This window comes from Zophobas morio, unplaced genomic scaffold (genome assembly GCF_036711695.1).
Source record: "Zophobas morio isolate AGI-343-1 ecotype UQ-CSIRO unplaced genomic scaffold, CSIRO_AGI_Zmor_V1 ptg000023l, whole genome shotgun sequence".
In the NCBI taxonomy this organism is placed as follows: Eukaryota; Metazoa; Arthropoda; class Insecta; order Coleoptera; family Tenebrionidae; genus Zophobas; species Zophobas morio.
In genome coordinates, this window is record NW_026972128.1 from 15,335,272 (window position 1) to 15,354,695 (window position 19,424).

At 32.0% G+C, this 19,424-nt stretch overlaps 6 protein-coding genes and 1 long non-coding RNA gene across 8 annotated transcripts; 3 read left to right on the forward strand and 4 right to left on the reverse strand.

Moving 5' to 3' along the window:
* Window positions 1-22: 22 nt before the first annotated feature.
* On the reverse strand, window positions 23-3,002 carry LOC135134207 (asparagine synthetase domain-containing protein CG17486-like). Its single transcript, XM_064062832.1, has 4 exons — window positions 2,013-3,002; window positions 776-1,963; window positions 495-736; window positions 23-220 (listed from the first exon to the last, which is right to left on the reverse strand). The coding sequence occupies exons 1-4, from the start codon at window positions 2,076-2,078 to the stop codon at window positions 37-39; spliced, it is 1,680 nt and encodes a 559-aa protein (XP_063918902.1). The 5' UTR covers window positions 2,079-3,002; the 3' UTR covers window positions 23-36.
* A 59-nt stretch (window positions 3,003-3,061) lies between these two features.
* Kra (krasavietz) lies at window positions 3,062-6,953 on the reverse strand. The gene is made up of 7 exons (XM_064062833.1): window positions 6,846-6,953; window positions 6,269-6,339; window positions 6,033-6,209; window positions 5,819-5,979; window positions 3,973-4,515; window positions 3,563-3,889; window positions 3,062-3,353 (listed from the first exon to the last, which is right to left on the reverse strand). The coding sequence occupies exons 2-6, from the start codon at window positions 6,327-6,329 to the stop codon at window positions 3,563-3,565; spliced, it is 1,269 nt and encodes a 422-aa protein (XP_063918903.1). The 5' UTR covers window positions 6,330-6,339; window positions 6,846-6,953; the 3' UTR covers window positions 3,062-3,353.
* A 1,921-nt stretch (window positions 6,954-8,874) lies between these two features.
* LOC135134048 (stomatin-like protein 2, mitochondrial) lies at window positions 8,875-10,402 on the reverse strand. Its single transcript, XM_064062632.1, has 5 exons — window positions 10,258-10,402; window positions 10,094-10,204; window positions 9,639-10,035; window positions 9,189-9,589; window positions 8,875-9,136 (listed from the first exon to the last, which is right to left on the reverse strand). The coding sequence occupies exons 1-5, from the start codon at window positions 10,300-10,302 to the stop codon at window positions 8,963-8,965; spliced, it is 1,128 nt and encodes a 375-aa protein (XP_063918702.1). The 5' UTR covers window positions 10,303-10,402; the 3' UTR covers window positions 8,875-8,962.
* LOC135134045 (coiled-coil domain-containing protein 112-like) lies at window positions 10,362-12,386 on the forward strand. Its single transcript, XM_064062630.1, has 8 exons — window positions 10,362-10,727; window positions 10,784-10,884; window positions 10,991-11,220; window positions 11,275-11,422; window positions 11,476-11,696; window positions 11,748-11,950; window positions 12,005-12,253; window positions 12,302-12,386. The coding sequence occupies exons 1-8, from the start codon at window positions 10,585-10,587 to the stop codon at window positions 12,330-12,332; spliced, it is 1,326 nt and encodes a 441-aa protein (XP_063918700.1). The 5' UTR covers window positions 10,362-10,584; the 3' UTR covers window positions 12,333-12,386.
* On the reverse strand, window positions 12,377-13,937 carry LOC135134049 (maspardin-like). Of its 2 annotated transcripts, none has more exons than XM_064062634.1 (5): window positions 13,506-13,937; window positions 13,218-13,458; window positions 12,935-13,164; window positions 12,638-12,882; window positions 12,377-12,582 (listed from the first exon to the last, which is right to left on the reverse strand). In XM_064062634.1, exons 1-5 carry the CDS (start codon window positions 13,602-13,604, stop codon window positions 12,573-12,575), a joined length of 825 nt encoding a protein of 274 aa, XP_063918704.1. In that variant the 5' UTR covers window positions 13,605-13,937; the 3' UTR covers window positions 12,377-12,572. The 2 variants fall into 2 exon arrangements, with proteins under 2 accessions (XP_063918704.1, XP_063918703.1); XM_064062633.1 differs by having other exon boundaries at window positions 12,378-12,582; window positions 12,634-12,882.
* Window positions 13,938-13,987: 50 nt separating this feature from the next.
* On the forward strand, window positions 13,988-15,465 carry LOC135134047 (uncharacterized). Its single transcript, XM_064062631.1, has one exon. The coding sequence runs from the start codon at window positions 14,049-14,051 to the stop codon at window positions 15,240-15,242; it is 1,194 nt and encodes a 397-aa protein (XP_063918701.1). The 5' UTR covers window positions 13,988-14,048; the 3' UTR covers window positions 15,243-15,465.
* A 295-nt stretch (window positions 15,466-15,760) lies between these two features.
* On the forward strand, window positions 15,761-16,417 carry LOC135134666 (uncharacterized). Its single transcript, XR_010281363.1, has 2 exons — window positions 15,761-16,073; window positions 16,141-16,417. It is a non-coding gene; the product is annotated as an uncharacterized LOC135134666 (long non-coding RNA).
* Window positions 16,418-19,424: the final 3,007 nt, after the last annotated feature.

Genomic DNA, 19,424 nt, shown 5'->3' on the forward strand with positions numbered 1-19,424 from the left:
TGTCTTAATTAAAAATATTCAATATGAAAAAAATCTTTATTTGACCTGCAATCTATCAGAAGTTTCGTGCCCCTTTTCCTTTGAGTTTGCTATTCTTGATCCAAATTGTAGCGCCCGCTTTTTAAACGTTGCTGCATTTTTTAATCCCAAGTCATATGCTAAACAACGAAGTAAAAGCTTTTCGCCAATTCCTGAAGGAAGATCTTTCGTTGGATATGTCCTGTAGGTATATACGTAAGATCGTTATTCACTGGTAATAGTTACAATGGGTAATCTTCACACAGGAAAACGTTACTGCTACTTTAAAGCATCTCAATTTTACCAACTGTAAAATTTTATTGAATGAAAATAAACATTAATTTATCTGTAAAACAAAAACGAATTTTTACTGAAGCTTCCATAGGAGTTCCATTTTCCTAAGTTTACTCATTGTAATAAATTAATATAAACAAAGAAATTAAAAGAATATGAACAAAATAAATATAAGTACTCACTTGTCCCAAGAATTTAAATTCTGGGTGAATTTTACAACTTCCTCATCTAAATAAGGCGTGCGAAGTTGTCGGCCATGATCAGACACCACACGGTCATCCCTGGCTAGATTCCTATGCGGTAAATTTTGCCAGTCTTCCTTCAATACTTCATCTAATTCTTTCCAACCCTTCTTCTGAAACGCTGCCCGATGTCGCGTGTAACCTCCAAACAATTCATCCGCGCCCATTCCTACCAACAAAGTCTAAATTTCAATTAAACCTTTCCCAAGTGTTTTACTTGCCCTACAAGGTGAAGTATAATTCTCGGTCGCTGCTTTACTTGCAAACCATAGAGCACAACCCAAACTATCATCCAAAATAGAATTCAATGGATATATTAAATCAGAAATACGTTCTTTTCTGTAAAAATCTAATTCTTTGGAAGTTACGTTGATTTCTACAAAGTTCCATGTTCTCTCTGAACAAAGAGTTTGTAGTTCTTGTAATGTATCTCGTCCCGTTTTCCTATCGGGGGTGTCATATGTGCCATTTTTTTCAAATGCTACATTCATCAAATCAATGGGACGCGTTTCATCTACAAACTTGTTGGCCAAGAGTGCTAAAATTGCACAATCTACGCCACCGGAAAATAATACTCCTGTCACTGCATGATTGCAGTTAAATTGTTTGAAACAATTCTGACAAAATTTGGGTTGTGTTAGAATTCTTTTCTTAATACTGCTTTCTAACAGTTCTTTCAGTTTTTTTATCCTGTCTGGGTAAATTGAGTTAGACAAATAATGAAAAATCTCTTCACTAGGCATCTTTAATAAATTATCTAGAAATTCTAACTGACTTTCATTTGGTGGATGAAATTCTTTCAGTTCTTCATTATCCACCTCTTGTTTTAAGATACTTTGTTCCAAGAAAGCTTCAAGTTCGTTCAACTTGTCATAAAAATGCTTACTTTTTCTTCGCCACGGAAAAATTTGCCAGTTTTTGGTAGTGAGATCAATACAAAATACACCTACACTTGGTAATTCAATGAAATTATACTTTGTGTTTCTTTTTGCTACACTTGTAATTATCAAGTCGCTTTCGTCTTTACCAATCAATAAGCTACGTCTTCCATACTTATCTCGTCCAAAATAGAGCAAATTCTCTGATTCGTTAAAATAGACAAACGCGAATGGACCCTCAATATTATACACAGTTTCAGTAATATTACTTGACCTTTCTAGAAGATTCAAAAATAATTTCGTATCACCCTCTTTATTTCTTAATTCGTCATCTACTTGTGGTCCACCATAAATGTCTCCATTGTATAGAAGTGTTGAATTGTTACTTGTTAGAGGTTGTTTTGTAATTCCTGGGCCTTGCAACCACAAAACACTGGCAGCTAACAATAGTTTTGAAGTTTCTAATGAAAAAAATTCAGAGTGCGACGAGTTTGGCCCTCTTCGGGCGACAGATTCTTCGAATAATTTGAACTGAAATAAGATCATCAGAAATTGCTACACATAAAATGCATTAATTAACCTCATTTATTACGTATTCCAAATTACATTTTTTATTGCTACATATCATACAAAAAATTCCACACATTTTCTTCTTGTAAATCTGTACATATGAGACAACTAGAAATATCTTTCAAAACACAACACTGGTGTCTTGTAGAACACAATTGTGAAGAGGTTATGTTTATCAATGACGCACGCACAAAGACACTGCGCGCGCACCAATGACGTCTAACGTGGTAGCCAAGGAACGAACCATATGATCACAACCAGTAACATCCCTGAGTAACACCACAAGCAGGGTTGATTATTCAAAGGTTCAATGGACTGTTCACCAAAGAAGAATATTGTCCCAAACATTTATTAAATTCCTGTTATTCCTGCATGAGGATTATTTGCCACACCTTCAAAAAATAACCTTACATATTTATAACACTGTATTAATACATTTTATTTAGTGTTGTAAAGACACTACTTGTATATTAATAAAAATTTTACAGTTTTAAATTTATGAAATGCATCTTTCTGGTCTATGAAACCATAAATTGTGAATCCACTAGTCTCCAATGTCAACATAACCACATGTGCCTTAGTGGATCAAGCTACGATACGGATTATCCAATCAGAGACAACAGCGACCTGTACCGCATTGGTTCCTCAATTTCCAATAACTGGTTAGCAGAATTTTATTAAAACCCAAAAATCCACATTATCGTGGTTTCAAATAAAGTAGTTTGTCCCAATCCTTTATTGGGCCTAAACTGCTTCTTTGACGACTTAAATCTACGCTGGATCGGACTGCGGTAATTTCTAATTTGACGCAAATGATTGAACTGTTTTAGTACCATGATTTTGAACAGTTCCAAATTGTTTATTTGTATCTTTATACCATTTATAAACTGATATTTTGATAATTTAATTCATGTATAACCAGAAGATAAACAATTTGTTTCACGAAAATGGACAAAATCCAATAAACATTTCGTTTGCCTTAATTTTAGAGTCTAATCGTTTACTAGAATTTATCGAGCCCTTTACAAAATTGAAAGAATTTATTCCAAAAAAAGATAATTAAAATTTGTTTGTATATTAAAAAAATTGACAATAAATCATTTATATATAACATTGAGTCGACAATATTGGCGATATTGATACAAATAACATTTTTTCCGATGCAGAAATACTTCAATATGAATAATTTGAAGAGGTCAGTACAGTAATACAGATCCCCGGTCACTATTGCCTGCCACACACCAACATAGTAAGGCACCAGAAATGTTTATACATGATATAATTACATTGGAAAAAATGGTATTGTTTAGTTGATAGTTTGGTGGCACTGATGCGATGAAGGTTGTGTTATCTGAAAAAGAAAAAAAAACTTGAAAAAATCTAAACGGTGAACTAAACCGGAAAAAATGTATCATCTTTCGATAACAAATGGTCTTGGACACAACCAAATGCCAGTACGGATAAATTTTTATATCCCGAAAATAATATTTTCGTGTCAAAAATAAAACACCAAATCAAGTTATTTTCGGGATTTCAATTAGTACTTTAACGTGATGTTACCTATTCAGTGCTGCCTTCAGAATCACTCTCTTCTTCAGCATTTTGGAGCCATTCAACGAATTGTTTCATCTGATCAACAAACATCATTTTTCCTTTAACGCTATAATCCTGTTTATACCACTTGAGAATAACCTGTTCAGAAATTACATCCGTTTTATAAAACAGCATTATGATTTTTTGGAAAGCCCTCATAAACGTCATGTTTGAATAGCAATACTCTTGGACCTTTAAGAGCAAATTTAATTCTGAGCGTGCCGATTGAGTGAATGCGGAAAACAAACTAGTGTACTGCTTCAAATGACGCACAGCTTGATCAGTAACTAGTTCCTGTAACAAAATAAAACCATGAAGCTAATGTTTTCACAAAAAATATTAAATGAGGGTGAGTTTGCGGCAAGAACAAAACTCACCTCCTTCTTAGACCACTCTGGAATGTCCATGACGGTTGTCCAAATGATGCAAACCGTCTCATGTTCTTGGATGTTCTCCTTGGAGGCGAACTCACGCAACTCGGCGATGATGTCACGTTGGGGCTTGTTTTCGGAAAGGCTATCGGCCAACATGACTTGCAGTTCCTTCTTGGCCTGCTGTTGATGTTGGTCGTTGTACAGTTTGAGTATTTCTTCCAGACCGTTCTCCTGGAAGGCATTACGGAAGTACACCTGAGACTGCTTCGTATCTGGCACGAAACTCATCAGATGCGATTCGATGTTGGACTTCTTAATGGATGAATGGAGGGAGTTTACGCCCTTGTCCTGGCGCCAATACTTGAACACATCGATCAAAAAATCCAAAGCCAAGTGATCCTTGACCAAGTGTGAATTACTCAACACCAGCACAGCATTGAACGGGATGCTGCCATTCGATATCCACAAATACACCATCACAGATAGTTTTTTACGTTCGGCTGGAGTAAAGTACTTTACGAACATAAGCACTTTCTTTATTTCATCCTGAAACGGAGACGTTAAAAGTAAAGACTAATGAATCAGACATTCATCAGACGAAAAATATTTTGTGCTATTTGGGCCGTATTTCTTTACTTTCCTTTTACAATTACGGAACTTATGTGGAAAAAAAGAGTATATTTTAGAATAAAAACCAAATTCTATTTTAATATCACATAAAAGAGGAAAAAGTAAAAGTTGTATGATCGTCTAGTATTAGGAATATTTTTCATAAAAAAAATGCATTAATGCAGATATAGTTTCTAATTAATGCACTGTTAAAATTATACATATATCTGTGCAAGAACCTAAGGAATGTAAGAAACTAAACATTGGTACTAACTTTTAAAGCTAATATGTTCTGTTAGTTTTCTGTTATCATTGTAAACGACTCTATTTCATACAAGCATGATTTTTTATTATCACTGTTTAGTATTTACTTTTGACAGATATGAGTTATATAAAGTAAATCAATTACCATCAATAACTTTTACTTACCCCTGTCACCTTTATTTATTCTAGTTTTAGATAAGGTGAACTAGGTGATTTTTAGTCTTATTTATTTTAATCAGTTAATACATTGTAATCAATAAGGTCTCATTTAAGTCTATTAATGTTGAGACATTTTTACGGATAAAGCAGTATTTAATTGTATTAAATTAACAATTATAACTGAAGTTGTCCCATTTTTTTTTTTAATAACACATGCATATTCAATATAGTGCCCTTCCTAATTCAATAGTAGAAATACTTGAATCAAAACATGCTCTTAAAAAAACCTCTACAGCGATTATTGAAAAAACGAAGTAGAGTGGTGTTCCTAACCCGGTACCCAATGTTTTCATTATGGACAATACGTCTTGTCCTTTCCCGCTTTTAAGAACCTAACTTCAGCAGAGGTAAATTTTTACCTGCCATTATTGTGTAGATTGGAAAGTTGGGAATAAACAGTTCCAAGAAACGCTCAAGTTAATGAACCGATTCTTTTCATTTGATAAATACTCATCGAGTTTCTGACGACCATCATCAGTTTTATACGAAAAACGCAAAAACGTAATACAAACATTTCCAAGTCATATCTAAATAAACCTTTATTAGTATTCTCAAAATTAAAAAAATATTGACAGAAATAATTGCGTTTCACTAAAATTTTCACGTGTTACTATTTCTTCTTGACAAAAACAGTTTTTTTTAATTATATAGTTTTTCCTTGTTAAAAAACCTACTCAAACGTAAAAAGTAGTACAATATACTAAACAAAAACTTTCTAAAAGCTGTTATCAGCAACAATGTAACAAATGCAACTTACTTGAAAAATCTTCTCCAGATACTTATAGCGACGCATAAGTTTAATGAAGACTTGTTCCCAACTCTTCATGGTTTCCATGTTTATTTCGTCCGGTGTGCAAAATATGCAAACGGAGGTTTTATGTGGTGCTTCCCCCTCCTGTAACAGTGTACCTCCCGGCACTACAAAACAATTTAGTTCATTTGTAAAACAAAGAAGTGAGGTAATGACTCACCAAGGATGCCACCCGCAATGAGTATGTCAAATAGACTTTCTCCATATCGACGATAATCTTGTTTATTGCCTGCACCGTCCAAAAAACGCGAAATTGCTTCAAAATTGTTGTTGCATTGATCGAGTCCAGAGATTATTGCATCCCTAAACCCTACTGGATCGTACCTTTCCTTTTCATCTAAAAACCAAGTATCAAGTTAATTGAATGCAGTCTGACGCACTTTAGGGGTATTTCACCTCTTTTTCTGGTCTTGATGCGTTGACCGGATAGAACTGGTTTTTCTACTTTTTGACTCATACAAAAATTTCTGGAAAAAAAAGAAATTTTACTTCCGTTTCCGGTTGACTTTGAGATAATGCTAAGCAAATGGAAACGAACAAAAAAGCGGAACAATTGCATGAAACGGCAGCAACAACTGCGAACAAAGTCGGAGAACAAAGAAAAAGGAGAATTTTGTCCAAATAACGGCACAAATAAACATGGAATCAGGTCAACGACTCAACAATTTTTTTTCAAGCAGAATTTACACATCTGTCCAATTTGTCCTTGTTCTGACTTTCCCAAACGAAAGGTTACGGGAATGCAGAAAAAATGCCACCAAAATGGGTTAGTTTTTGAAGCAAATAGGCCAACATTGCACAATGTGCTTGATTCATGTATCGCAGAAGGCATGGGCGACCATTACAGAGAGCTGAATCGTGAAAATACGTAAAACGTCAAATTTTTGCAACCCAAAAATAGCTTACAATTAATATTTGACAGCGCTTATTGTCGACTTTCTATAATTAAGCCTATTGGAAAAAATAAACTTACATTTTTACTGTTTTAAAAAAACACTTCACACGAGCTCACAAGAATTTCAAGACCGTATCGTCAAAAGAAACTGCGCGACTGCGGACTAGAAATAAAACGTAATGGACGAAAACCGGAATCAATACGGGAGTTGGCGCGGGAATTTCAAAACTTCACTGGCTCTAACGACTCTAGTATGGGTTAATTGCACTTTTCTGATTTTTAATATTATCGAAAAACTAATTATTGCTAAAACCCTACTATGACGCTTCTAGAAAACAAAAACAGTGCAAATTTCTAAGATTGCTAGGAAGTAAAATTTATTCATTGTTTGATTGTACTACCGGAAATTGTCGATTTCAATTATAGGTTTACAGTGTCGCCACACAAAAATTTTAACAAAACAGATAATAATGAGATCATGTAGGTAAGGCACTGATAATTTTTGCTAGATTTCAACAGTGAAGACGTGGAAAGAGATATTTACAATTTATTGCCTTTCACTTCTCTGTTATTATACCTAACACACGGAGCTGCAGCATGTACCTAGCAAATTATTTAAAACTTTTGATATTTTACACCAAAAAATTAGGTCTGTATTTAAAAAAAAAAACTAGTATTTAAAATATTGTTTATGTTTGTATATCTTCAAATGATAAAATGTAAACCTTTCACAACTGAAATAAAAATGCAACAAACTTACTAATTTTCGAATATTTATATTTTTCAAAAATAAATCGTTAATATTTGCGAAAATTATCTTCTTCAGTTATTGTGATAATACTGATAATGTAGTCTGTGGTGATAACGTCAGGTGTTGCTTTTTTTATTCTCTATTCTGGTGCTTCAATAAACCGATGTATTGAAATTGTCTACATAGATTCCATCCATAATAAAAACGTCCGAGTTGGGATTATTCAAAACCTGCAACACTCTGAAGTTGTTTGCAGAAACTTTATTAAATGCGGACCGATATTTTTTCTATATTCACATGATTTTTTTTGATGCAGAAAATGAAAGTAAGTAATCTCTGAAACTATGTTGCAGTAGTCCAAGGCAGATTTTTTGTGAAATTTTAGATTAGTTTTAAGAAAATCGTGTAGATTGTAAAAATGTTCACTGCTAAAACTTGTCTGTTTATCCTCACCTAAAATGTGATGAGGTCATCTGAAAATTTTACACAGTAAATCGGTGAAATACCCGTGATTTATCAAACAAGCTTTGTTTTAATCTTTGAAAAAAAAAATCAAAGTGTTACAATTTATTTGTAATACAACACTGATTTTTGAAGTAAATTTTATTTGACATGAGGGGAATAACAAGTATGATGTCTTCATATACTATTATTTTTTTGAACTGCGTATGAAAACGTCTCAAAAATCATATAAGTACATATTATATACGTTAATTATTGATTATTAAATCAAAAACGGTTTATAATCTCGTTTTCTTGAACTGCTGGGAAAGAACATAAGTATTTATAATTTACCTTGGAGCGAAAGAAGTTGTCTTTGTGTCTCAATAATTTTAGACCGACTTTTTTATACATCTTGAGTAGACAACTACAAACGACTAAAGAAACATTCCATTAACTTCTTTTAATCCTTAAATAAAAATTAATGTCTTATCAAAAGCCCATTGAGACAAATTGATTTGATACTACAAATTTTTGTATTTAATGTAGATTAACTTATCATGTTGTTCACCCATTTTATACATCACATGTTTGGTCTAAGGTTTATTTGTATTTCACATTTGATTATTAATCTTCTTTGTAAACCTTGTTCATAAATATCACAAACAGTAGAAAATAGAAATAGCCACAAGTCAGTAAGTCAGTAACTTCCAATCTTATCACGTGTTATCTTTCATTAAAATGTTGGGTTATTGAAAGTAAAGTTTTGATTCCAAACCGAGAAGACATGTATTATGGATCAAGTAATAAAATTCGTCCAAAAACTATATATGTACAAAATAATGACGAAATGCGTAAATATTTTTATGTACAAAAATTAAGAGTATCAACATAAGTGACAATAATGAACCTTAATTGCACATTAAACATTTTTTTTTTTATTATAAAATAATTTAATCATTTTATAAACTACACTGATTTGAAAATAAAAAGATGAAATATATTATTTAATAAAAGGAACATTTGTTTTATTTTGCAGAGTTTTACTTTTTTTCTTGTCCTCTTCATCACTAAAAAGTTCAGCAAAATCATTGTGAGTTGAAATCATACGATCATCCATTTTTTTATAAGCATTTTTATCTTGAGTTTTTGAAATTGTTGAATAGATAGACATAGCCTAAAATATAAGTTTTAATTAATATGAAGATAATTTGCACAAATCTGTTTACCTGGCCAACTAAATTAGACACATCTCCCACATTTGAGGGCAAAATGAGTGTGTTGTTTGTTTTTGCCAACTTATCAAATGCATTAACATACTGTTCAGCTATGCTAAGAGAGGCTGCATTAGGTCCTAGATCTTTTTTTAAAGCTTCAGCTACAAGCTTTAGCCCACCTGCTCTGGCTTCAGCTACAGCTAAAATTGCTGCAGCCTCACCAGCAGCTTTGTTAATTTGTTCTTGACGTTCGGCTTCAGAAGCTAATATTCGTGATTTTCTTTTACCTTCTGCTACATTTATATCAGCTTCACGAACACCTTCAGACTCAAGAATAGCAGCACGTTTTTTGCGCTCAGCTTCTACTTGCATCTGCATAGCTTCTTGTACTCTTGGTGGTAGTTTAATATCACCTATAAGACAATGTAAAATATAATTAGACGGGAAATGTGTTTTACTTACGAATTTCATAACGAAGACAAGTCATTCCCCATGCTTCACTTGCCTTATTAATAGAATCAACAATTGACACATTAAGATTTTCTCTTTCACGAAATACTTTGTCTAAGGAAATTTTTCCAAGTTCTGATCTCATAGTAGTTTGTGCTAATTGGGTTATAGCAAATTCTGGATCTTCAACGCCATAACTTGCCAAATATGCATCAACAATTCTTAAGTAGAGAACACCATCAATATTTAAAGTGACATTGTCTGAAGTTATGGCACTTTGTTTTGGGATATCAACGGCGATTTCTTTTAGACTCTGAACATATTTTACCTTATCCACTATAGGTATTAATACATTTAAACCAGGTTCTAGTATTCTATGAAATTTACCCATACGTTCTACAACCCATGCCTATAAAATTCAAAACTAATGAAATAAATTTATAACCAAAATGTAATTGTTATCATACTTCCTGTTGTGGAACAAACATAATAACCGTATTTATGGGTGTATAAGACCTATAACGTACTGGAATCAAACGCAGTGTGTTATTCTGAATTGAATCACGAATTACTGGTTGCTGTAAATACAATTATTAATATTATGGTTCAAGCACAGACGAATTAAACTTGCTTTTAATAACATTCTACAATTATTTAATAACTGTCTCGAAAACATTTTCTCGATATTTCCAGTTTACAATCAAAGAAATTTATCATAACCTACAACAACCGGAATATTTGACAGATCTGACAACTAACTTCACGCTTCGTCCATCGAGTCAGGGATTTTAACGTTATATTAATTTCAGACTGTTTTTTCCAATTCCGCCATGATCAAATTCAAATTTTGAATTCCTATACAGGGTGTAGTTTATTTTATGGTATCCAGGCAAATCTGTTACAAACAAAACAAGTGACATTAATGTCAAGAAGTACTACAAAAAGGAAGTAAAAGGAAATGAATACATTTTTATCCGATGCAAATAAATTAAAAAATATTCAATATTTTTTGGAAAAAAATGATCCTGTTTTCAACCACGTATCAAAATGTGGGTGTGATTTAAGCTTAGTGGATTATGTGTTACAGTTGGAGCAAAAAAGGTAAGAGAATCCTGTATACAAAGTAATGGTATATTCTATATGTCTTAATTTTGTAGGAAAAATGAAACGGAGCAAATAACCAACGAATTAAAAAATATATGGCACTTACTCCACAAGAAGAGAAATATTTTATTAGACAAGAATGTCAATAACTTAGGTATTAAATCTATTATTTATAAAAAAAATGGGTACATATGTATAATTTTTAAGGAAATTAGGTACCTATATCTTGTTACCAAATACTATATATAATGTCGTTGCAGATTTACATTTATTTAAACAAGATATGATTGAAATTCAAGACAAAATTCATACTTTACGAGTAAAATTATTACCTCATTATGACGTGTTAAAAGATGAAGAAAAAAATATTACAGAAATGAATGAATTATTTAGACAAAAATTAGAAGACTGGGAGAAACCAGTAAAATCAACCAGCAGACACAATTACACTATATCAAAACAAAGAGCCGTTGATAATACTAATCTTAAAGTGCGTATCCTTAAAGAAAACATTTTTTTTGAGTTTCTTTAATTTTAATTTCAGGAAGTACTGGCGTTTATGGAATTTGTTAATAACAGTAATGGTCACGAAAATGGTTGGCCTATTGAAGATCATCAACTTTTCTTAAAACTACGGCATAAATATAAAAATATCGACGACCTGGCAATTAATTTTAATAAATTATTACCCGGTAGATGAGAATATAGTTATGTAGTGGATGATTTATGGTTTAATAATTTGTAGATATTGCTTCAGACGCAGTTAAACAGCATGAAGACTGGTATCAGAAATATCTGTTTTTAAAAAATCGAAAAAATGAAGCCTTGGAAAAATGGCGCAAACAAAAAAACTCGATGCAAGAAAAACAAGATATTAATGATGAGAATGTTTTACGTGCGACAACTAATAAAACACACACACGGGTACAAAAAGACAATATTTACGAACAAATTATGCTTTGGAAGGTAATTTATTATTACTATTATTTTAATTATTAAAAAGCGTTCTAAATAAAGGCAGAAAAAGAAGCGAAGCGTCAACAAAAGGAAGCTTATGAACAACTGCAGAAGGATATCAAGAAAAGGCGCGAAGAAAATCAAAAAACAATTAATTTGCATGTGAAGGAAGTTGTAGCAAAATGGAAAGAGGCAAAAATAGTAAGAGAACAAAATGAAAAAGTTCAAAGAGAAATACAAGAGTACTATGGGAGAAAAATAAGGTGGTGCAAATATATATAAAGATTTTGAGAATGATAACTTTGCTAATATTGCAGAGCCGCCACCGCAAATAGAATGATTAAACAGTTCCAAACCCAAGATGATTTATTTATAGCAAAAATGAGATCCACTAAATTAAAAGAAGAAAACCAAAATAAAAAAAGAAGTAAATCAAGTTACTTGGTGGACAGAGATCCTGACAGAGTACTAAAACCTACCAGACAGTGGCTTTTTCGTACAACAAAAAACGATATTTTCGGCGAGGTGTCTTCACATATTCCTAATATAAGAGAGATACCAAAACTGTAACACTTATATATTTATCTGACTTAGTAGTAAAATTATGTTTTTAGAAAAATACCGGAGTGGAGAAAAAATATTTGAGGTAATTAGAAAAAGTTATGTTCCAAAATATGTTTATTATACGAATGGAAACGGTAATATCTAATCAATGTAAGTATCGAAAAAGTATGTATAAAAACATTAACAATAAAATGTACGAACAGTAGAAATAAAATGGTAAATAAAAAATATATACAAAGTATAAATGGCAAGCATAACACTGTCAAATTTTATTAACTAAAGGTCGATCAGATGATGAAAAATTCGTATCATCAAATTGCCTTAAATGAATCTGAAATTTGTAAATAATAGATAAGTCTGTATTTAAAAGTGAATGAATTACCTGCAAATGTAAATTAACTTCAGCACAGCGACTTAAATATGGAAAATTTCCCCCTGATTTAAGATGAGCTAATTTGGCACTTGGATAGCACTTATATAATTCTTCACGTACTGTATTAGATAAGGCATATTCATCAAATACATCTATAATAGTCACAGGAATGTCGGATAATTTGTGAGCTTCAACATACCCTTTAAGGCAATTAAGTGTAAGTCTACTTGCAAGTTCTGTTTGTGGAAGACTTTCTAACTGCAAATAATGTCAAAATAAAACATTTTAATCTGTCTAAGCGAGGTCTTACTCTTTCCACCATGAAGTCAATAGCCTCTACCATTTCAGGATCAACTTTTTCAGCCCCAAAATTACTCATAAGCATGCGCTTTAACACTAACCCTGGTAACATCCAAAAAATCGCTGCAGATTCATGATTATTGAAAACTGCAGTGTCAGTAAATGTGTTACATAAAATTAAGGAAGCAACTCGTGGACATTTGTGTGTATACTCTGCAAATTTTTGAGCCAAGTAGCCACCTACAAAGTAGTAGTTTTACAAACACGCAAAACAACATTCGTAGCTATTAAACCTAAAGATGCTCCAAATAAATGAGCTTTTATGATCCCTAAATAATCTAAAAGTTTTTTAAAACCTTCACACCATTCTTTTACATTCCAATAAACTGGTGCTTCAGCCGATATCACTCTGATTCCTTTGGCAGATAATGCGAGAGCTTGTTTGAAATATATGTCTGCCGTTCCTGATACAGGGGGAAGACATATAAGTGGAGACTTAACATTTTTCGGACCACAGTCATAAACCCTCCAACCCTTAAATATAGAAGTTAGAATATTCACTCATACTGATAAAACTATACCTTTGTGTTATCTGAGTCAACAACTATTCTTTTTAGAGGAACATTGCTTCTAAAACTTAAATATTCTTGAGATTGAGATAAATCACTAATATAGCTCATTTTTCAGTCTTACGCGAGAAATAGTTTATTATTAACATTGGTCAACTTACGCAAAAATATTATTTAGACAATAAATATCTTATCAAAAATATTTTCTATTGCGATTTTATTAATAGCTAACCCACAGAGGGGGCAGGCGGGAGGTACCGATAAAAAAAATTATTAGAAGGACGAAATCACTCGTTTCACATATCACTAATTCAATGAACGAAGAAACTAAAAATACATGTTTTCATTTTCCGAATGCTACGATAATGAGTGGAGACCATATAAAATCACCGTTTTTACAATACTAACATAAATAAATATTGCTGATCACGTACTAGACGTCTAATATGACATTTCAACTGTCAATACTGTCAAACACTTGTCAAACTGTCAAATTCGTCATATGTTTACGTTAACCTAATAGTAACAATATGTGACCGATTCAATACTAAAATAATGAAAAAGTATCATCAGCTTATGCTATTAATCATTTCCGTCATAAGTTTAAGTTTATTTCTGATTTATCGACATGAATATAATCGTTTACATTATGTGCTGGAAGTTTTTAATTTCTTTGGGCAACCATGCAACATTTCAAATTTGCATCAAACAGAGAAGATTTTGAGTCATCACGATTGGGGCCCTGCACCAGCTTGGCAAGAACACGAAAGTGGATACACCTACTCAGCTTTTTTAACAAGACAAAATGAAGCTAAAGCGTTAACTTTACTAAGTGATGAAAAAATGGTGCCTCGGAATTGTTACTTTTGGTTTGAAGATAAGAAGAAACCTGTTATTGGTAAATTTAAATTCTCCAAAGTAATGAATGATGATAACATCCGTTTAAACTTGTATTTTTATATCTGTGAAATGACAAACAGCGAGCATGTGCCATACGCCGTCTCATTTAGTTTTAAAATAAAGAAAGATAGTGAGTTAAAGAAGATTATGTTAGCTAATTCTTTTAAACACAGAATTAGTAACAATGCAACCATCTGTGTTTCTCCGTCGATCTACAGCAAGAAGCGTTTTGTGGAATTCCTTAGTTATCATAAACTGATAGGAATTGACTCATTTATTTTTTACAACAGGGATATTCCGCATCGTTTGGTTAAAATTATCTCCAATCTTTCAACAAGATTAGGTTTAGAAGTTGCATTTCTGCCGTGGAATTTTCCCAAAGGTGACACTTTTATAACTCGGCTCGCAGTAGAGAATGATTGTTTACTACGCACTTTTGATCAAAGTTTATATGCGGTAACACTGGAATTAAATGAATATATTGTGCCGCTACATGTTTATAGTTTTAACACATTGATCAAAAGCATAAACACTAATTCAGAAAGAATTAGTTTACCTATTGAGAAGTTTTGCATATCGAGCACAGAAACTTCACGACCAATTTCAATGGTAAATACTGATGTTGCTGAAGATTATAACTACAATATTGTCCGATATATTTATAGAAATAACATGAGAAAGGATGATATTTCTACCTATGCTGTAGACAAAGGACTTGCTTCCATTCATAAGTATGTAAAATGTTCTGTTGAGCCTTTCAGAACAAGACAGGATAAATCGATATTGAAATTTTCTACTGATCTCACAAGATCTACTTTATTTCAATTGCTCACGCACAATCAAATATAATGTGATCACTGAGTGCTTGGAAATTGTCAGTAATTGTTATTACACATCAAATTTTTGACTGCATTTTATGTCATTGTACTGTATTAAAAATACTTTTTGGACAGGTTTTTTATTTTATTGGTGATGTACACAAAAGTTTCAATGTTAATGGGTTAATTAATTTATTGTTTTAGTCTATCATATATTATTCTAAATGTGTATGAAATAAATGTGTACATTAATATTTATGCTTTTGATTTATATTTACTTTTTTACTTTTTATTTTACGGAGATTATTGTTTTCTTATCGAAGAAACAAATACAAACAAGAGCCGTGGTAGGTTTTTTTGAATTTGGATACAACTAGCCATTTTTTTTTAAAGAAGTGTAACATGTAGATAAACTTACTGATTTTTTTCTAAATTAAAGGGATATATCACGTGACAGAAGTGACTGGACTTTTATTGGTATTTAAAAAAAAAAGTAAAAGCACAGTGTTTATTCAACATTAAATATACATATTTTTGGTGGGATTTTTCTCTTATATACAGCTGGTTTAAAAAAAAAAAAATTAAGCAAATGCCTTCGAATGGGTAAATTCCTAATTTTTGTAACAATTTTTGTAAATACCCTACCTACATACTTGACAGATTGTACTGATTACTGTGATAAGTTTTATTTAAATCCAAACTGTTATCGGCATAAAGACACGAATAAAAGGAATGTCTGGGAGACGGCTGGATCAAGAAAAATACAATAAACATAAGAAAAAGAAAATGTGAGACGGCAGCCGTTAATAAACAAATTATAACTTTTAGAATTGAAACAAAAATCTCTGTTTGATTCAGTACAGTAAGTGCTTACATATTTATTTTATTTTTTATTTTATTTTTATTTTATTAATTACGTCCCCCAACAGGCACTGAGGCCCAATTACAGGGGAACGGGACATACACGTTACACCCAGAGCCATGGCGGGAATCGAACCCACGACCCAAGGTGTAGCGGGCAAGCATGATGCTAACTAGCCCACCCCGGGTCCTCCATATTTACATCGAACAGAAAAATAAAGTTATCTGTAGTTTTTGTTTTGAGAATCAACTATATTAATAATATGGTTTTGAATTACGGTTTTCAGTGGAAATGCTTGATTATAATTATTATAAATTTTTTAAATGATATTCAGTTTAATTGTTCGAGATTTTTCTTTATGAACCTTGTCCCAACTTTGAAGAAAGAAATAATTAAGAGATTTATGGAAGTTACCGGCAGATACTATACGCTTATTATTAATCTCGGATATTTAATTGCTCTTGATTTAGCAAAGTCAAGACCGTAAATATTAATTTTGTAAATTTTTATTAATATATTTTACCATGTATCCAAGGACGGCCTAATGATTGTTATATCGTGGTAGTAAATGGGTTTAAAATAATTTAAATACATATAATAAATAAATACGTATATGCAACCAGTTATACAAACAATAGAACTGGACTTGAAAATAATTATGAACGAATGTTTTAATGTTCAGTTTAATGTATTTATTTGTGTTCTAACTCATATTTTTGTAGAGATTCTTATTTCTGTATTTTTTTACTTCTAAATGCCATCTCGTATTCTAAATATTGGCATAAATTTTAAAGAAATTGGACATAATCTACTTAAAATGTTTGTTTCACTTCAAAATATACAGGAAACTTTTGCATTGGTCAAAAATGGAGTGACATTCAGTATTCTTTAACTAAAAACTCAGAAATTTTGCAGGACTTTTATCTTCAATTTTAGGTTGAAATCTAAGAAAGATGTGATAATGTTCACTGCTGTAGATTCACGCAAGAAACCGAAAATCAGCAATTTTAGCACACAGGTGACTGAAAGATTACAATGACAACAGTTGTAGCAAAAAAACTTTTGGTAAGAATACGTCACTAACTAGGTGTAGCCAAGCCAAAATTAAAATGAAGAGGCTTTCGATTCATTGACTCAAAAAAAATAGTTGTATATATTGTTACGAAATAAACCCATATGCCGCCCCGGTACTACGCCTATGGGTTCTCGAGAGCTTTCTAGTATGAACGGCGATGATGGGTGACTCATTCTCGGTGGAGGCGGTCGGGCGGCGTTCGCTAAAGAAAAACCTGGAAGGGGAAGTCGCGATGGGTAAGTTCTACCCACACCGATTTTAAATACTCGTCCATCGTAACAATATTAACTGTGTTAAATATTGGTAAGTTTTTTAATAATGACAAACTTACTTACAATACAATAATCATAAATGTGGTTCAAAACGCTTTGAGGAAACAAAAATTTTGTGTAGAGTGAAAGTATACGTGGGAAACCAAAGTTTCAAAGTGAAACTATATTGAGGCACGTGACTACAAAAAGAGGCAATCAGTGGTGCCGAATCTAAAGTAAAAGAGGTAAAAATAAAAATAATTCTGAGTTATGTACTACGCTTTATTTTTTGTTATTCAACATGTTATTAAATCTGACTGTTACATAGTACTCACTGTTCGCTTTACTTTTTGTAGACACTACAAACTACTTGTCCTCACAAATTTTAAGCTTTTTGGATACAAGCTCTAATATACGGTTTCAAAAAATTGTTTCTGAACTGTTGAAAAAATTGATTTATACTTGCGATTTGGGACTCTTTCAGTAATCGTGCTGATTAAATTTTAAACATCGTTTTGTAAAAAATGTACATAGTTATTTGTACTAAATTAATATCCGCTGTCTATCTAAAAAAAGATGGTACTTTTCTCACAACATATCGGCAGATAATTTTGGATTGGACTGGTTATGAACCACGCTAAATGTTTGCCGAAACGTTAATAAAAAAAAAACACATTAAGTGCTAAAAATTTACTGAATTTGTTCAAGTAACAAACCCTGCTTTTTTAAATTGCTCTAATTCAGGTTTTGTTGTTTGCAAATTTCTTTTGTTCTTATTAACAAAACAGCAAATTTGTCATTTACATCTCGTTTGTACTATAAGGGGGCACAAAATGCCAACGTTCATTTATTGGTTTGTCACGTTCGTCCATATTGTAGATCAGTTATCCAAAAATAAAATGGAATAATTTTTTGGTTCCTCAGTGTAAGCTAAGGAAGTATTGTAGTAGGGTCCATCTAGCGAATGGCTGCTTTCATATTTTCTCGTCTGCCATATGTCTGCCGTCTGTCGTGTTATTTGTCGTTTGTCTGTGTGAATTTTTATTAGACAGATCATCTCCGAAACTACTGGACAGATTGTGGTCAAATTTTATATGTATGCTAGGAATATCATGTAGATTATAAACCGTTAACTAAACTTTCTCTTTTTATAACCTTCCCGTACTAGTGGTTTTTGCATCCGCCTTGATTTTAATTATAATTACTTTACAATGTTTTTTGTGTAATATTTTCTACGTGTTTCATATCTCGCTTATGCATCAAATACCTCGTGGTTAAATGAAGGATTGTCGGACTTCTGTGTTTTGTTGATCGTGTGTGTATATTTTCTACTTGTAAAAATAAATACAATTTTGTAAAATCAAATTTTATAATTTTTCAAAAAAACTGAATTTGTTAGAATGCATTTAAGGGACGAGGGAAGTTCTGTATAATAACTTTAGACCAATTTTTCAAATAATTTTTAAGGAAAACTTTGCATTTTCAAGATTTTTCAAAGAAGCGGAATTTTTTTGTACTATTTTTGAACTGTAGTTGGAACCCTGTGTATATTTTGTTATATTATATTATTATAAACTAATAAGCTAACGAATTTTAGAAATAAAGCATGCTACATAATAATAATAATTACTACTGTAAGTGCATCGAGATTTTTTTTGCCATAGTCAAATGTCATTGCAATTTAATTTCGCGTAGCAGTTGAAATGATTCAGAGCGTTGAAGAACGTTTATAAAGAGCTTATTGCATGGAGAGAATGATTGAAGGATTGAGGGACAATGTATGCCATTACGAGACATTAGCGCTTCTTTGAACGTTTGCAACCTAATAGCATGGTAATGGATTCCGGTCGCTCTCAACAATCAGCGTGATTCAATTTTTAAGTCCGCAATTTCTCACAAAAAGTTAACAAAACCCCAAATTCTTGCGATAAAATAATATTCATCGGCCTTTAGGGAAAAAATAAATATCTAATCTTATCTGAAAGTGACACATCAAACTAAGTAGACATGTCTGTATAGTGCGTC

Bases quoted from the DNA above. Each gene is read 5' to 3' on its own strand.
- LOC135134047 (XM_064062631.1), top strand. From the start codon at position 14,049: ATGAAAAAGTATCATCAGCTTATGCTATTAATCATTTCCGTCATAAGT.
- Kra (XM_064062833.1), bottom strand. From the start codon at position 6,329: ATGAGTCAAAAAGTAGAAAAACCAGTTCTATCCGGTCAACGCATCAAG. The intron at 5,980-6,032 runs GTGAGTCATTAC...ATTGTTTTGTAG, and splicing joins CATTGCGGGTGGCATCCTTG to TGCCGGGAGGTACACTGTTA. The intron at 3,890-3,972 runs GTGAGTTTTGTT...ATTTTGTTACAG, and splicing joins CAGAGTGGTCTAAGAAGGAG to GAACTAGTTACTGATCAAGC.
- LOC135134048 (XM_064062632.1), bottom strand. From the start codon at position 10,302: ATGTTTTCGAGACAGTTATTAAATAATTGTAGAATGTTATTAAAA. The intron at 10,205-10,257 runs GCAAGTTTAATT...TTGTATTTACAG, and splicing joins ATTGTAGAATGTTATTAAAA to CAACCAGTAATTCGTGATTC. The intron at 9,590-9,638 runs GTAAGTAAAACA...ATTGTCTTATAG, and splicing joins TTGTCTTCGTTATGAAATTC to GTGATATTAAACTACCACCA.
- LOC135134045 (XM_064062630.1), top strand. From the start codon at position 10,585: ATGAATACATTTTTATCCGATGCAAATAAATTAAAAAATATTCAATAT. The intron at 11,697-11,747 runs GTAATTTATTAT...TTCTAAATAAAG, and splicing joins AACAAATTATGCTTTGGAAG to GCAGAAAAAGAAGCGAAGCG. The intron at 11,951-12,004 runs GTGGTGCAAATA...CTAATATTGCAG, and splicing joins TACTATGGGAGAAAAATAAG to AGCCGCCACCGCAAATAGAA.
- LOC135134049 (XM_064062633.1), bottom strand. From the start codon at position 13,604: ATGAGCTATATTAGTGATTTATCTCAATCTCAAGAATATTTAAGTTTT. The intron at 13,459-13,505 runs GTATAGTTTTAT...TCTATATTTAAG, and splicing joins TTGACTCAGATAACACAAAG to GGTTGGAGGGTTTATGACTG. The intron at 13,165-13,217 runs GTTTAATAGCTA...ACTACTTTGTAG, and splicing joins TTTATTTGGAGCATCTTTAG to GTGGCTACTTGGCTCAAAAA.
- LOC135134207 (XM_064062832.1), bottom strand. From the start codon at position 2,078: ATGTGTGGAATTTTTTGTATGATATGTAGCAATAAAAAATGTAATTTG. The intron at 1,964-2,012 runs GTTAATTAATGC...ATCTTATTTCAG, and splicing joins TGGAATACGTAATAAATGAG to TTCAAATTATTCGAAGAATC. The intron at 737-775 runs GCAAGTAAAACA...ATTGAAATTTAG, and splicing joins ATTATACTTCACCTTGTAGG to ACTTTGTTGGTAGGAATGGG.